Source organism: Rana temporaria, chromosome 1 (assembly GCF_905171775.1).
Source record: "Rana temporaria chromosome 1, aRanTem1.1, whole genome shotgun sequence".
NCBI classification, from domain to species: Eukaryota; Metazoa; Chordata; class Amphibia; order Anura; family Ranidae; genus Rana; species Rana temporaria.
Window position 1 is genome coordinate 647,658,408 of NC_053489.1, and position 17,044 is coordinate 647,675,451.

At 42.7% G+C, this 17,044-nt stretch overlaps 1 protein-coding gene across 2 annotated transcripts in view; it reads left to right on the top strand.

Moving 5' to 3' along the window:
- CTNNA2 (catenin alpha 2) overlaps positions 1 to 17,044 on the top strand; it is an 832,954-nt gene that overhangs the window by 558,758 nt on the left and 257,152 nt on the right. For both annotated transcript variants that reach the window (XM_040335493.1, XM_040335494.1), the window contains exon 6: positions 688 to 839. In XM_040335493.1, coding sequence (XP_040191427.1) covers positions 688 to 839 — 152 coding nt within the window. The remainder of the gene's footprint in view (positions 1 to 687; positions 840 to 17,044) is intronic.

Genomic DNA, 17,044 nt, shown 5'->3' on the forward strand with positions numbered 1-17,044 from the left:
TTAACGTGGATGTAAACCCTCCATACACCCAGTGAAGTGAACAGCCTCAGATGATACACAGAGATGAACCAAATCTCCCTACATAGGTTTTACATGTATATCTGCTGTCATCACATTGATATACTGTTTATAAAGTTCAGATAGAGTTAGGAAATGTTCTCTTCCTGTTTAACAGTTTAAGAGTGTGATGTCTGGGCATACAGCCAAGATAGCTAACATTTCTGATTGGAGGAAAGGCACCCACTCTCCACATAGGCAGATACTCTCAGAGGTGTTTTAGAACAGGGCCAGCTGCCTGCTAATCTATTTATAGCAACCTCCCCTGACAGAAGATTCAGGCTGCTTTTATCTGATGTGTCCAAGAATTTGTCAGGAGTTATCAGGCTGATAACAGAGGAACGGGTCAGGAGAGAGCTATGGGACTTAGCTCTTTGAAGAGCGATAACAAAATACTGCAGATATACCAAATGTGCCCAGCTCAGATTTCATGAATTGGGTTTACATCCATTTTAACGATCATACTTTTATTAAGGCACAGATTTTTTTGTGTTTTTGTAACCTATGGTAGAGGGTTTACTATGTCTATGCTCCATGTGTTATATGCATTCATACTGCTTCTGTAATTAAACTGTTTTATAAGAAAAATAAATCATTTTACATTCCTCTTCTCTTTCTTCCTTCATAAAGTAATGCCCCGTTTTGCTGAACAAGTAGAAGTTGCTATTGAAGCGCTGAGTTCCAATATCCCCCAACCTTTTGAAGAGAACGAGTTTATAGACGCTTCTCGCCTGGTGTATGATGGTGTTCGAGACATCAGGAAAGCCGTACTTATGATAAGGGTAAGATGTTCTGTGTGTATTTTTGGTTTTGGTTGCTTTTAGCCTCATTTTAAAAGTATTTAAAGCGGGGGTTCACCCGAAAAAAATGTTTTAACATTAGATTGAGGCTAATTACAGGAAGCACAATCAGGTGTTTTTTTTTTTAAATCAATGCAGTACTTACCGTTTTAGAGAGAGATGTTCTCCGCGGCTTCCGGGTATGGTCTTTGGGACTGGGCGTTCCTATTTGATTGACAGCCTTCCGACCGTCGCATACAGCACGTCACGAGTTGCCGAAAGAAGCCAAACGTTGGTGCGGCTCTATACGGCGCCTGCGCACCGACGTTCGGCTTCTTTCGGCAACTCGTGACGCGCTGTATGCGACGGTCGGAAGGCTGTCAAGACAGAGAAAGGAACTAAAGACACAGATTCCCCAGTCCCTTTTTCAGCAGCGTCAGCTAAAATGAATGGAGAGAAGCTCCTCTCCATTCATAAACTGAAGTATCGTAAACACAGGTTACAATGCTCAGTTATGTGAATGGACAGAGTCAGTGATCACTGATCCTGTTCATTCGTTCACTCTCCATCTGACAAATTGAGGAGGGAGAGCAGCACGGAGGGGGGAGAAGACAGCACGGAGGGGGGAGAAGACCGCACAGAGGGGGGGAGACAGCATGGAGAGGGGAGAAGACAGCACTGAGGGTGGGAGAAGACAGCATGGAGGGAGGGAGAAGACAGCATGGAGGGGGAGAAGACAGCATGGAGGGGGGAGAAGATAGCACAGAGGGGGAGAAGACAGCATGGAGGGCGGGAGAAGACAGCACGGAGGGGGGAAAAGACAGCACGGAGGGGGGAAGAAGACAGCACGGAGGGGGGAAGAAGACAGCACGGAGGGGGATAAGACAGCACGGAGGGGGGATAACACAGCACGGAGGGGGGATAACACAGCACGGAGGGGGGATAACACAGCACGGTGGGGGAAAGAAGAAAGCACGGAGGGGGAGAAGACAGCACGGAGCATGGAGGGGGGAGAAGACAGCACGGAGGGGGGAGAAGACAGCACGGAGGGGGGAGAAGACAGCACGGAGGGGGGGAGACAGCACGGAGGGGGGGGAGACAGCACGGAGGGGGACAGTCAGAGGTGATCGGTGCGGCTTTGGGGGGAGTTACAAGCACCGAACACCGCTGTATAACTTTAACCAAAACAGCGGAAAAGGGGGCAGATCAGTGCTTGCAACTCCCCTGCCGCACCGATCACCCTGACTGCCCAGGTATCGGGTGAAGCATCGGAGCATTTTCCCCGAGTACAAGTACTCGGGGAAATGCTCGGTATCGGGACATCCCTATTATCCACTCACATGTAAAAGTGCCTTGAAGCCGGCACTGAGCTAATCCAGCCGTGTATAAAGATATACAAATATGCCTGGTCTGCCCGTGTGCCCTGTGGTTCCTCAGCCTCGCTATGATTCGACCGGAGGTGACGAGCTGATAATAGTACAGCCTCTATGCATTTCGCAACAAGTGCATCATCAGGAAGCTTTATACAAACATTATATTGGCATTGCTTTGTGAACACCTGACTTATATGAGCCTGTTTGGCATTCCATTTCCAAGCCATGGAAGTTGGTCACCCCTCTGTGTCTATAAGAGTATTTTCTCTAAAAAGAGGGATTTCTAGAAGGATTTGGAGGGTGTCTGTGGGAATGTGTGCCTTTTCATCCAACAAAGCACTTTTAAAGTCTTGTACCAAAGTTCCATGATAAAACATGGCTTGCAATCCATGCTCCAACTCATAAAGGTGTTCATTAGGGGTTAAGGTCAGGGATTGGTCCAGGTCACTAGAGTTCCTCCACACCAAACTTATCAAACCATGTTTTTATGGAGCTGGATTTGTACACAGGCACAATCATTGACACAATTGTGGAAGTGTACCATTTTTTACAAGGTTTTTGCATGTTGTACTCAGAACTCTTCCCTGGAAAAGCCTGTACTTAATAATTCAGAGGTGTATTCACATTCTTTTGGCAATATAGTATAGGTGTGATTGTCAGTTAATGATTGACAGTGGAATGTCGTTCACCGTGTGGTAGACCTCAACCTCACCTTCCCTGTACAGAGAGGTCCATCACAAACCAGGCCCAGGAGGAAGAGAGCGTGGGATGGGTCTCTGGCTTCTTTTATAGCTCCTCCCAGCATTCTCTCTGATGGTAGCAAAGATCCCTGGGCTATGTAGTCTGGGTGCATAGTCATACGCATACCTCCCAACATTTTGAGATGGAAATGAGGGACACCTATCAGCAATAGTATGCAGGCATAGGACACACACCCTACCACACCCCCTTAAAGGAGAATTGTACAAAAAAACAAGATTGGTTAAATCCACAAGTGCTTTTTTACCACCACTATTCCTTTATATTGGCTTATGAAATTTACAAATGAAGCAATTTAGAATTTGGTTGAAAGGTTTAGGGCTGGAAAACACTTTTTGATTGATAAAAAGTGAATTTTATATACAACTATATAGATCAGACCAAAATGAGGGACAAATGAGGAGGAAAGAGGGACATTGCTCCAAATCAGGGACAGTCTATCGAAATCAGGGACAGTTTGGAGCAGGGCCGGCCCTACTATGGGACCCGATGGTACCATTGTACCAGGCAGCACTTTCAGGGGGGCAGCAAATTTCCTGCCTGCACGCCATTAAATTCCGCCAACTCCACTCTCCACTCCACTGTGGGGCTAATTACCGCCCGACCGCTCCTTCCGTTCGGCTCTCCGCTCCACTGTGGGGTTAATTGCATAAATAGAGCCATAACAGGTCCTTTTTATACTCCTATATACATGTATAGAGCCATGATAGGTCCACTTTAGTTATCATGATATAAAATAATGGATGTGGGGGCATTTTGGTGGGCGTAATTTTTTTTTGGGGGGGGGGCAGCATTTCATTCTTGGTACCAGGCAGCACAATGTCTTGGGCCGGCACTGGTTTGGAGCTATGAATACGGAACAGTTTGCATTCTGAGGAACTACTAATCCCACAATCCCTTTGGTTTGACTCACAGATAGGATGTCCAGTTAGTGACGCTGAGCACTAGAGGAACAATACAGTACATAGAAATGATGGGAATCGCTATGTTTTGCAATTGTAGTCCACATTACTACAATTACAAATTCAAATGATGGTGTCACTTCCAGCTGGCTGTGCAGATCACACTGAGTATGTCTTAAAAGATAGAAGTCATTTTCAGTAAAGACAATCAATTGACCCAGATATATAGGTAGCAGAAATTGCAGTAAATGCACATCTTGGCCCGGATTCACAAAGCACTTGCGCCGACATATCTCAAGATACGCCGCGTAAGTGCAAATATGCGCCGTCGTATCTGTGCGCCGGACCCAAAAACTAAGATACGCCTAAAAACAGGCTTAAACCCGCCAACGTAACTTGCCTACGCCGGCGTAGGGTGGGCACACATTTACGCTGGACGCATATTTACGCTCACATTGATCAGCCATTCAAATATGCAAATGAGGAAATACGCCGATTCACGAACATACTTGCGCCCGACGCAGTGCGCGTAAGTTATACGTCTGGCGTAAAGTTATGCCCCATAAAGGAGGTGTAACTCAGCAGCATCCATGCAAAGAGCTGCACCAGAGAACCCAAGCCGGCGTAATTTATGTTGGACGTGTGTGACTGGGCGTAGATTACGTCCAGGGCGTACGCAGTGATCCGGCTTATCTTAGGCAGTTGTTCCGACGTGGTTGTAAGCATGCGCACGGGGATGCGTCCACGTCCCGGCGCTCGGCCCATCATTTGCATTGGGTCACGGCTCATTTGCATGGCTCACGCCCACTTCCACCTACGCCGGCTTACGCCTTAGAAACCCAGCACAGTTTTGGGAGCACTGGCTTTGTGAATTCCGTGCTTGCCTCTCTGCACTGCGTCGGCGTAGCGTATATTGTTTGCGCTATGGCGGCGTAATGTGCCCCCCGCTCTCTGTGAATCCGGACCCTTAGCTTTTAGAGTCCACCAGTGTTCTTTTATGTAATAAGTGACATTGTTGGCCAATAGAAAGTTTTGAGAAGTGGAAGGATTAAGCTTGTTTTTTTTTACAGCAAAATTAGAGATTTCTATGTAACTCAGCTGCTGATGTACCTCAAACTACTTATTTTGATTTGCAGTATTTACTGAAGGTAACCGTTGGTTATGCAAATTGCCATCCTATGTTTAGTTTGTTATGCCCATTTTTTGACAGCTACTTTAATTTCTGACAAAAATAAGCATAACAATTAGACACAATTAGAATATTGTGGAAATGTGTACACAAGGTTGTATGAAATAACTGTTTTTCTGTTGAGCACAGAGAGTGTGTGGTAGATAACTAAAAGAACAAAATCTTAATATATTGCAGCTTACCAGTTCTTAAAGCTGAAGTTTAGGTATGGCAATTTTTATATAGTTACAATGACCCAGCTTGGACCTCCGCTTCAGCCCGAACCATTTTGGTGGTCAAAGACCAGGCCACTTTTTGCAATTCGGCACTGTTGTGCTTTAACTGACAATTGCGCGGCCGTGCGACGTGGCTCCCATACAAAACTGACGTCCTTTTTTTTCCCACAAATAGAGCTTTCTTTTATGGCTTGTACAGACGAGCAAACATGTATGATGAAACCGGTCCGCCGGACCGTTTTCACCGTACATGTCTGCCCGGGGACTTCTGTATGATGGCTGTACTCACCATCATACAGAAATCCGCGCGTAAACAATACGCGGGGCGTGGCCGCGCCGTCGCCGCGGCGACGTGGGTGGCCCTGCCAGTTCAATGCTTCCACGCATGCGTCAAAGTCATTTGACGCATGCGAGGGATGGCGGGCGCTCGGACATGTACGGTAGGTCTGTACAGACGACCAAACATGTCCGAGCGGACAGGATTCCAGCGGGCTGTTTCTAAACATGTTTGGAAATATTTGCCCGCGGGAAAAAGGCCCGGCGGGCAAATGTACACTGGAATCCTGTCTGCTCGGGCCTACACACGACCGAACATGTCTGCTGAAACTGGTCCGCGGACCAGTTTCAGCAGACATGTTCGGTCGTGTGTACGGGGCCTAAGTGGTATTTGATCACCTCTGCGTTCTTTATTTTTTGCGCTATAAACAAAAACAGAGCGACAATTTTGAAAAAAAATCTATATTTTTTCCTTTTTGCCATAATAAATATCCCCAACAAATATATAAACATTTTTTTGTCCCTCAGTTTAGGCCGATACGTATTCTTCTACATATTTTTGTTAAAAAAAATGGCATTTTTATAAAACAAATTACTAGTTATGGCGGCGATTAGCGATTTTTATCGTGACTGCGACATTATGGCGGACACATCGGACACTCTTGATGTCATTTTGGGACCATTGTCATTTTTACAGTGATCAGTTCTATAGAAATGCCCTGATTTCTGTAAAAATGACACTGGCAGTGAAGGGGTTAGCCACTAGGTGGCGCTGCAGGGGTTAAGTGTTCCCTAGGGAGTGATTCTTACTGTTAGGGGGTGTGGCTACACGTGACACTTTACTGATTACCGTTCCCGATCACCGGGAACTGTCATCAGTGACAGTGTCACTAGGCAGAATAGGGGAATGCCTTGTTTACAAAGGCATTCCCCTGTTCTGCCCTTGCCGACCGCAATCGCGGGACTCCCGGGAACATGGAGTTCTCGGGACCCGCGGTCGCACTCGCAAGGCACGCAGCGGGCGCACGTGCACCCGGTGGCGCTCGCGCCCCCGCTGGGCAACAAATTTTAGGGGACGTACCTGTACGCCAATCTGCCTGCCTGTGCCATGTTGTCGACGTAAATAGTCGTGCGACGGTCGGCAAGTTGTTAAACCTTGTAACGGAATGACCCGTGACACCCAGAGACTTTTGAAGTCACTAATGACTCTTGGGTCTAGGGTCACCCTGTGCCCCAAATTGTAGTTACCCTGGATGCCACTAGATGTCAGTGCAAAGATTATACATTCCATAATTAATCCTGTGCAAAGGTGATGGATGCATAATAAGTGTTCCAGAACAGTGACTATGTAGGAGTAGTGTTGTCACCCTAGGACAGTAAGTATTTTAGGACTAAAGAACAGGGAAGTATTCTATAGTCCACAAAGACTTGGGATAATGTTAAATAATACCAGCCAACAGATAACACAGGAAGCTATTATAATATCTCTGGCAAGATCAACAGGTATTGTATTGCAGATAGGCAGATAGCAAAGAAAATATGAGGTTTTGAAGGCACCACGCACATGAGTTGTTATAAAAATATGCAAGTTATAAAAATATGCAAGTTTATTAATACATGTTTAAAATTACGTAGTTTGATAAAAAAAAAAATCTTTATAGATGACATGCAGTCATTTCATTTCACTTGACATGTTTCTCTATAGGATAGCTTCCTCAGGAGATTATAATAGATGCTGCATGTTACACACTCTAAATTAAACAAAGTATATCAAACTAATCAAGAAAATAAAAAAAAACAATGTTGTATACATCTTACAAAAATACATTTAATCATTGAATTTTTGGTAAAGCTTACATTGATAGGTGATCTGTTTTTTTTTTTTTATGATAATGGAATGCCCCCAAAAAAAGGCTTATAGGAGCATAAGACAATCATACAATAACAGGGGATGATCCACGAGAGATATCAGCATACCACGGGGGAAGGTACAGACCAAAGGTGTAAATGCCCTTCGGGGAACTTCAATGGATCCTCAAATCCCCACACAAAAATGATCACAATGGAGTCATCCTCAGACTAGAGCAATGCAAGGCATCAGAATCCCCACACCAACCCTATGCAATCCATGTGTATCCTGCTGACTTGCTGTAGGGTGTCCCACTCCCCCATTGTGATCATTTTTGACAAATAACCATAAGTGTGGGAATTTGAGGATCTACTGAAGTTCCTTCAGGACTGCTTCCCTCTGTCTTAAACTCCCTTCTCTAAAAGGGCATTTACACCTTTGGTCTGTACCTTCCCCTATGGTATGCTGATATCTCCCCGTGGATCATCACCTGTTGCTCTATGATTGTCTTATGATCCTATAAACCTTTTTTTGGGGCATTTTATTATTAATGAATTCATGAATTCATGTATTTTTGTAAGCTGTATACAACATTGTTTTTTTTTTTTCTTGATTAATTTGATACACTTATTTAATTTATAGTGTGTAAACATGCAGCATCCATAATTATCTCCTGAAGAAGCTATCCTATAGCAAAACACGAGTGAAATGCAATAACTTCATGTCATCTGTAAAGATTTTTTTTTATCAAACTACTGGATTTTAAACATTTATTAATAAACTTGCAGATTTGTTTAACTCATGTGTGTGAGGCGCCTTTAAAACCGCATATCTCCTTTTGCTTTTTTTTTTCCACATGTCCTTTGCTATTTGTCTATTATCGAAAAAACTTCCAAGGGGTGTGTTGCCTGTGATCTTCAGGTACTCGACAATCTCTTGAATACCATGGGCTAGATTCAGATAGCCCTGCGTAATGTTGTGCGGGCGCAACGTATCTCCGATAAGTTACGCCGCCGTAAATTAGGGAGCAAGTTCCGTATTCAGAAAGAACTTGCGCCCTAAGTTACGGCGGCGTAACGTATGTGGGCCGGCGTAAGCCCGCCTAATTCAAATGGGGATGATGTGGGCGTGTTTTATTTAAATGAATGGTGACCACGCGTTTTTTTACGTTTTTTACGAACGGCGCATTCGCCGTTCGTGAAAGAATCCAAGTGCGCATGCTCGAAATTCCGCCGCAAATCGTCATTGCTTTTGACGTGAACGTAAATTACGTCCAGCCCTATTCGCGAACGACTTACACAAACGAGGTAACCATTTCAAAATTAGACGCGGGAACGACGTCCATACTTAACATTGCGTACGCCTCATATAGCAGGAGTAACCTTACGCCGGAAAAAGCCTAACGTAAACGACGTAAAAAAATGCGCCGGGCGTACGTACGTTTGGGAATCGGCGTATCTACCTAATTAGTATATTCCTCGCATCAATCAACGGAAGCGCCACCTAGCGGCCAGCATAAAATTGCAACTAAGATACGACGGCGTAAGAGACTTACGCCGGTCGGATCTTAGGCAAATCTATGCATAACTGATTCTAAGAATTAGGCGCATAGATACGACGCCGCAACTCAGAGATACGACGGCGTATCCGGAGATACGCCGTCGTATCTCGTACCTGAATCTAGCCCCAGGTATTTTATTGCACCTATTGAACATATATAAGAAAATGTTTCCTACATTATAATCAACACACCATAATGGCTCAAGTAAGAGAAGATCATTGTTAGGGTTTACAAACACTGCACAATAATGCCCAGAACAGAATTACAAATCCATTGGCAGGTAAAACAGATATATCCTTCATCTGCGTGTTTAGTTGTTTTCCTGCAGCTTTAAACACAATGCAAACTCTGCCTGAGATAGCCCGTAATTGATTTTTTTTCTCTCGGCAGTCGCTCTGCAAGGATGCCGATTGCATTGTCTAATATACCTTTATTAACCAGGGAGAGACTCTGCAAATCTTCTTATGAAATACCTTTGTAAAAAAAAAAATAGCACATCAAGCCATAAAAATGTGAAGATACAATTGAAAATTAATCCCAGTGGTGCAAAAATAACTCAAATGTTGTACTCGCTGAAAATACACAATCATTTTCTTTTAAGTTTACTGTTGGTTTGGATGTCTGCTGTTCAATAAAGACCCTTTTCTATGCTAAAGTGCTCAATTGAACTATATTCTCCTTCACTGTGTTTACCTCATCAATTCTTCACAACAGAAAGTGGTCAATACTCTTCCCTGCCACTGTATCTGTCTCTTGCCTGTTGATATCTATCTGTATCTTATCTCTGTTTATTGATCTTACCAGTCCGTTTGTCATTCTCCGAGCAGTTAAAGCATTAAAAGATCTTGGCAGTGTTAAAGCACAGTCTTTCTACAATACACGAGAATGATTTTTTTTTTTTTTTTTCCCTCCAGTACATTTTATTTTTTTGTGCTTTAGGCATTTCATGCTTTTAATTTTTATGCTTATTAAATTCTGAAGAAAGCTTCCCTCTTATCTAAATGGACTTTTCTGCCATTAAAACATATCAGTCAGTTACTATGAGGCAGGCTTAGCATAAAATTGTATTGGGTAAATGTAGCAAAAACAAGGGCTGTGTTAAAGGGGTTGTAAAGGATTTTTTTCCCCCTAAATAGCTCCCTTTACCTTAGTGCAGTCCTCCTTCACTTACCTCATCCTTCCATTTTGCTTTTAAATGTCCTTATTTCTTCTGAGAAATCCTCACTTCCTGTTCTTCTTTCTGTAACTTCACACAGTAATGCAAGGCTTTCTTCCTGGTGTGGAGAAAGCCTCTTGAGGGGGAGGGGGAGAGCAGGATAGTCAGGACACTCTCTACTTTGCAGATAGAGAAAGGAGCTGTATGTTAGTGGGCGCCCTGACCCTCCTGCTCACCCCCTCCCCCTTCAAGAGGCTTTCTCCACACCGGGAAGAAAGCCTCGCATTACGGTGTGTAGTTACAGACAGAAGAACATGAATAGGTAGATTCACAAAGAGTTAGGCTGGCTTATCAGTAGATAAGCCGACCTAACTCTGAATCTACGCCGCCGTATGTTTAAGCGTATGCTCAAACAGAGATACGCTTAAACATATCTAAGATAGGCCGGCTTACGTCGTTCTATCTTAGATTGCAATGTTTCTGTTGGCCGCTAGATGGCGCTTCCATTGCGGCCGGCGTAAATTATGTAAATGAGGGGATACGCCGATTCACGAACTAACGCAAACGTACGCCAGGCCTACGCAGTCGATTTACGTAGTTTCCGTAAGGGATAGGCCGCCTAAAGTTAGAGCTATGCTCTAGTGGAATAACAATGTTAAGTATGGCCGCCGTTCCCGCCGCGAGGTTCGAATTTTTTACATTGTTTGCACTAGTCATCCGCGAATCGGGAGTTACGTCGTTTACGTCCACGTCGAAATCAATAGGCCCGTACGGCGTACTTAGTCGCAATGCGCCCTGGGAAATGTAGTCGCCCGGCGCATGCGCAGTGTAAAAAAACGTCAAAAAACGTGAGGTCAAGCCTCATTTCAATACAACACGCCCCCCTCCAAGTCATTTGAATTAGGCGCCCTTACGCCCGCTCGTTTTAGGCTACGCCGCCGTAGATTTGCAGGTAAGTGGTTTGAAAATCACTACTAGCCTAACTAATTTACGGCGGTGTAGCCTAAAAAGGCTAGGCTAGGCCGTCCTAAAGAAAAGCCGATCTACGTGAATCTACCTAGAAGTGAGGATTTCTCAGAAGAAATAAGGACATTTAAAAGCAAAATGGAAGGATGAGGTAAGTGAAGGAGGACTGCACTAAGGTAAAGGAAGCTATTTAGGGAAAAAAATGTTTTCCTTTACAACCCCTTTAAGGAGCAGGTGCCTCGGGATATCATTATTATGGCACCTCACTTTTCTCTATTGTCCATGGATAGGGATGTAGTGGGCTTTAATGGTACCATAACACTTGGTATACACACATAGATAAAACAAATAAAGTTTTATTAAATTAACATCGACATGTTAACCACTTCCATACCGGGCCTATTCTGGCACTTCTCTTCTTCATGTAAAAATCATATTTTTTTTGCTAGACAAATTACTCAGAACCCCCAAACATTATATATATATATATTTTTAGCAGACACCATAGGGAATACAATGGCGGTAATTGCAAGTTTTTATCTCGCACAGTATTTGCGCAATCATTTTTCAAACGCCTTTTTTTAGGGAAAAAAAAACGCTTTCAAGAATTAAAAAGTAACAAAACAGTAAAGTTAGCCCATTTTTTTGTATAATGTGAAAGATGATGTTACGCTGAGTAAATAGATGCCTAACTAGTCACGCTTTAAAATTGCACTCGTGGAATGGAATGGCACCAAACTTCAGTACTTAAAAATCTCCATATAGACGACGCTTTATTTATTTTTTACAGGTTACCAGTTTAGAGTTACAGAGGAGGTCTAGTGCTAGAATTATTGCTCTCGCTCTAACGACAGAACCGCCGCCATGATCGTTCTTATGGTGCGCACAATCGCTGCCTTAAAAAAAAGGATATCTGAATGATGCCTGTAGCTGCACTCATCATTCAGATATGCCCCACTGAAGTCCAGGACGTCATATGACGTCCTACGGTACGTAAGTGGTAAAATATGCAAATTGTAATACAGCTCTGCAATTTCATACATAAAAGGTGCATCTGGGATAGATTATAATACCAGTTCAGAATATAAATAAAAAAATCAGTGCTACTACCCATACATCACATGGAAAGCAGAGCTCCCGGGTGCTTGATCCACAGTCGCTGGCTGTGTAGAATGAGGAAAAGATGCTCCTAAACAATTGACGTATTTATTGACAAGCCACAGTAGACAAACGCAAATAGGAAAGGTTGACACGTTTTAGCCTATACGGCCTTAGTCATAACCACATGCAAGAAAAACAGCATTTTAGCTTGATTGCACATGATTAGATGATAAAATCAGCAAAGCTTCCCCTCATTTCAGATCTACCCCTTAGATTTAGAGCGATTGCACTTCCAATATATATATATATATATATATATATATATATATATATATATATATATATATATATATATATATATATATATATATATATATATATACAGGCTTACCCCACTTTCAAGTACACAGTGGGGTTTATTTACTAAAGCTGGAAAATGCTAAATCAGGCTCACTTCTGCATAGAAACCAATCAGCTTCCAGATTTTATTACCAAAGCCTAATTGAACAAGCTGGGGTTAGAAGCTGATTGGTTTCTATGCAGAAGTGAGCCTGATATTGCACTCTCCAGCTTTAGTAAATAAACCCCATTGTGTACCTAAAAGTGGGGAAGGCCTGTATACAAATAAAGCTCCTGAAGAAGCAGTAAATTACCCGCGAAACATGTCGAGCATGCCAATATGATTGTGACAGGGTGAACTGGTATTATCATCTATCCCAGATGCACCTTATATGTATGAAATTGCAGAGCTGTTTTAGAATTTGTATATTTTAACGTGTCAATGTTAATTTAATAAACCTGTATTAGTTTTATCTATGTGTGTATCCCAAGTGTTATGGTACCATTAAAGTCCACTATAGCCTCAATCAACAAACGCTCTCTATATAGATAGGACGTAGGTCCCCTTATTTTGCCAATATTATTAAACTTTATAGGCAATCCATTTAAATACATGGATAGGGATGAGCTTAAGGTTCCAAATGGTAGAAAAACATCATGCCTAATAGCAGTATTGCTACCACTGTTATAAATCAATGGCTGTCAAGGATGCCAGTGATTGCCGACACTGCAAGTCCTTAACAACCAATGATGTCACCGGCCCCATTCACATACATGGCTGGAAAAATTTAGCTAGCGAACTAATGGCCCCAACATGCAACTATAGGCTTTAACCAATCTAAACTAGAAATAAAATGAACCTTATCACCAATAAAAGGGTGAAAAACTACACAACCACTAAACGACTAAACGACTTAAAAGAAATGCTCCAAGTGAAAAATATTGAGGTCAGGATTATTCAGTTCACACACTTTTGCGTACACATGATCGGACATTCCGACAACAAAACCGTGTTTTTTTCCCCAACGGATGTTAGCTAAAACTTGTCTTGCATACACACGGTGGCACAAAATGTTGTCGGAAATTCCAATCGCCAAGAACGTGGTGATGTACAACACCTACGACGGCACTATAAAAGGGAAGTTCAATACCAAGTGCGCCACCCTTAGGGCTCTTTCTGCTAATCTCTTGTTAGTAGAAGTTTGGTGAGAGACGATTCGAGCTTATATGTCATCTGCTGCTGTTCCCGATCTCTCGGAGTCTCTGAGAAATCAGTTTGTCAGAACTCTGTGTGAATATCAGCAGCAAAACAACTTCATTATTCTAGCATTATAAAGAAGAAGAGAATGTGCTGCATTAAAAGATAAAAAAATGTGCAGTGTGACGAATGTGCTATCTCCATTATGAACGCTAGTTTTACCAGACCGAGCGCTTCCGTCTCGTACTTGATTTAGAGCATGTGTAGAATTTTGTGCGCCAGAATTATCTATACACCCCGCGGAATTTACAAGAATGGATTTTGTTGTCGGAAAATTTGAGCTCCAGCTCTCAAATTTTTGTTGTCGGAAACTCTGACGGCAAATGTCCGATGGGGCCTACACACAGTCGGAATTTCCTACAACAAGCTCCCATCGAACATTTGTTGTTGGAAATTCCGAGCATATGGCATAAGTCTACTGTGAGGCTGCTTATTGCATTCAAGGGTTGCACAGGGCATTTTGGGTTCATGCTGAAATTGGAGCAAAATCAAAACTAAAAAAAAAATGCTATTATATTAGAATTCTGGAAATGTGGGTCCAATTTGTAAATTTCAATGTAAATTCAAATTCTATCATTAAGCCTAGGGCTACACTGGTGATTGCTAGTGGCTTAGTCATGCTGCTAAAGTCTCACGGGATCATTTTTAATGTGGGAGATTATCACAGGGCGATTGAACAATTTATCGTAAAATGCTGCAATTTAATCCTGTAGCGGAGACTATTAGCGAATAATCCCCTTTTTTCTCCATCATGGAATTTAATAGGAGCAGGAGATTAACTACTGAAAAATTACCCCATTAGGAGATTTTCCCTTTGAAATTATTAGTACATGTATACCCCCTGAAAATAATCTTCTGAGACTAATCTCCTAACAATTTCCCAACAGTTGCCGCATGGATGCAAATCATTTGGAATGGCACCCCAACATGTTAATGTAAGGTCTACACAGGCGCTTAGGCTGGATTCATTCCTATGTATCTATGTTTTCTTATACTGTATATTTTTTCTTTATTGATTTGTACAGATGCATTGACATGCACTGCCCTTCTCATTCAAAGCCCCTATAACAGGGAAATGCAATTAGCGGACCTCCAGCTGTTGGAGAACTACAAGTCCCATGAGTCATGGCAAGACTCTGATAGCCACAAGTATGATGCCCAGAGGTAGAGGCATGATGGGACTTGTAGTTTTGCAACAGCTGGAGGTCCGCTAATTGCAAATCCCTGCCCTATAATGTGTGTCAACGGATCAAAAACAGACATACAGCTTCATACACGTGTAAACCACCACCAATGAAAAAAATAACATTTAGTTGACATGCATTAGAATGAATAGTAATAAATAGTGTTAGTGTTCGTTGTGTTTTTAGAGTTTTATGTGTATTTTATCGATATTTGTTTAAATTACATTTTTTATTTTACTTTTGGTCTCACTGTTTTTGGCAAAAGATTAGCAAGATCATCAGGGAAAGTTCATTGCACCCTTAAAAAAACACTGAAAATTACCTTAAGCCCTGTACACACGATTGGTTTGTCCGATGAAAACAAACGGTTTGTTTTCCATCGGTGAAAAAACAAACAAAAAAAAACATATTTTAAATTTTACCTATGGATAAAAAAACGATAGAAAAATCTGATGGTCTGTGTGGAAGTCCATCGTCAAAAATCCACGCATTCTCAGAATCAAGTCGACGCATGTTGTAGTGTTTTATGCGTGGTGTGTTGGCAAGACTGATGAAAGTCAGCTTCATCGGATATCCGATGAAAAAAATCCATCGGATTAGATTCCATCCAAGTGATGGTGTGTACGCGGCATTAGGCTTCAGACGACATGGAGTAGAGTTGTGAACCATCTCCATAGAGAATAATAGATTTTTTTCTCCTCCAGCGTTTTGGAGCTTCAAGTTTCAAGCTACAAAATGCAGAGGTATGAATGGGGCCTAATGGTGTATTTGTAAAAATGTAGGGCCAGATTCACAGAAGAAGTACGCGGGCGTATCTACTGATACACTGGCGTACTTTCAAATTTGCCGCGTTGTATCTTTAGTTTGAATCCTCAAACCAAGATACGACGGCTTCTGGCTTCGATCCGACAGGCGTACGGCTTCGTACGCCTTCGGATCGTAGGTGCAATACTTCGGTGCCCGATGGGTGGAGTTTGCGTCGTTTTCCGCGTCGGGTATGCTAATTAGCTTTTTCCGCCGATCCACGAAGGTACGCGCGGCCGTCGCATTCTCTTACGTCGTCGCTAGTCGGATTTTCCCGGCGTATAGTTAAAGCTTTTGTTTTGTGGCGTATAGATAGACTTGCCATGTTAAAGTATGGCCGTCGTTCCCGCGTCGAATTTAAATTATTATTAATTTTTTTTTTTTTGCGTAAGTCGTCCGTGAATAGTAAAGGACGTAACGCACGTCGAAGTTCAAAATATGATGCCGCGCAAAGCACGGCGGGAAATTTCAAAACGGAGCATGCGCATTTCAATCGGCGCGGGGACGCGCTTCATTTAAATGAATCACGCCCCCTACCCGCCCAATTTGAAATCCGCACCGAGAAGTACATTACGCCGCCGTAACTTACGGCGCAAATTCTTCCTGGATTCGAAATTCTGCCAGGTAAGATACGGCGCCTGGGCAATTGTCTGTGAATCTGGCCCGTAATTGTTAATTTTACTTATGATTTCAATGTCTATAATAAATTAGGTAAATGAGGTGCTGTTTTGGCAGAAGATAAGAAAGATCATCAGGAACAACTGTTTTTAGAGGGCATTGCGGCCCGAATTTCAACCCACCTATGATTGATTCCTCGTGACAGAAGTCGATCTAAGTCAACTTTTGCCATATGGGAATATTGGAAAAATGTCATTCAATTAGTGGCGGAAGCTAATCAAAGTATTGCAGCGGGATGGATTCCTTCATCCACCTAGCTTGTGTAGATGGGAGAAATCTGTTCAATCTCTTGGATCAGTCCTGTGGCCAGCCTTAAAAATCACCTTAATTTCATTTTTCCTATGTTGCTGACATTTCCCAAATTTTGGGGAAATTAAGACTAAAGCCATCGTACACACGGTACGAAAATCAGAGGGGATTGTCTGTTGACAGACTGTTGTCCTAAATTCTTACCGTTAGTACGCTCCTTAAAGGCTCGCACACACGATAGGTTAAACCGATGAAAACGGTCTGAAGGACTGTTTTCATCAGTCCGACCGTGTGCTAGGTTAAAAAAAAAGCCAACTTGCTTTAAAATTTAAAGCGGAGTTCCGGCCAC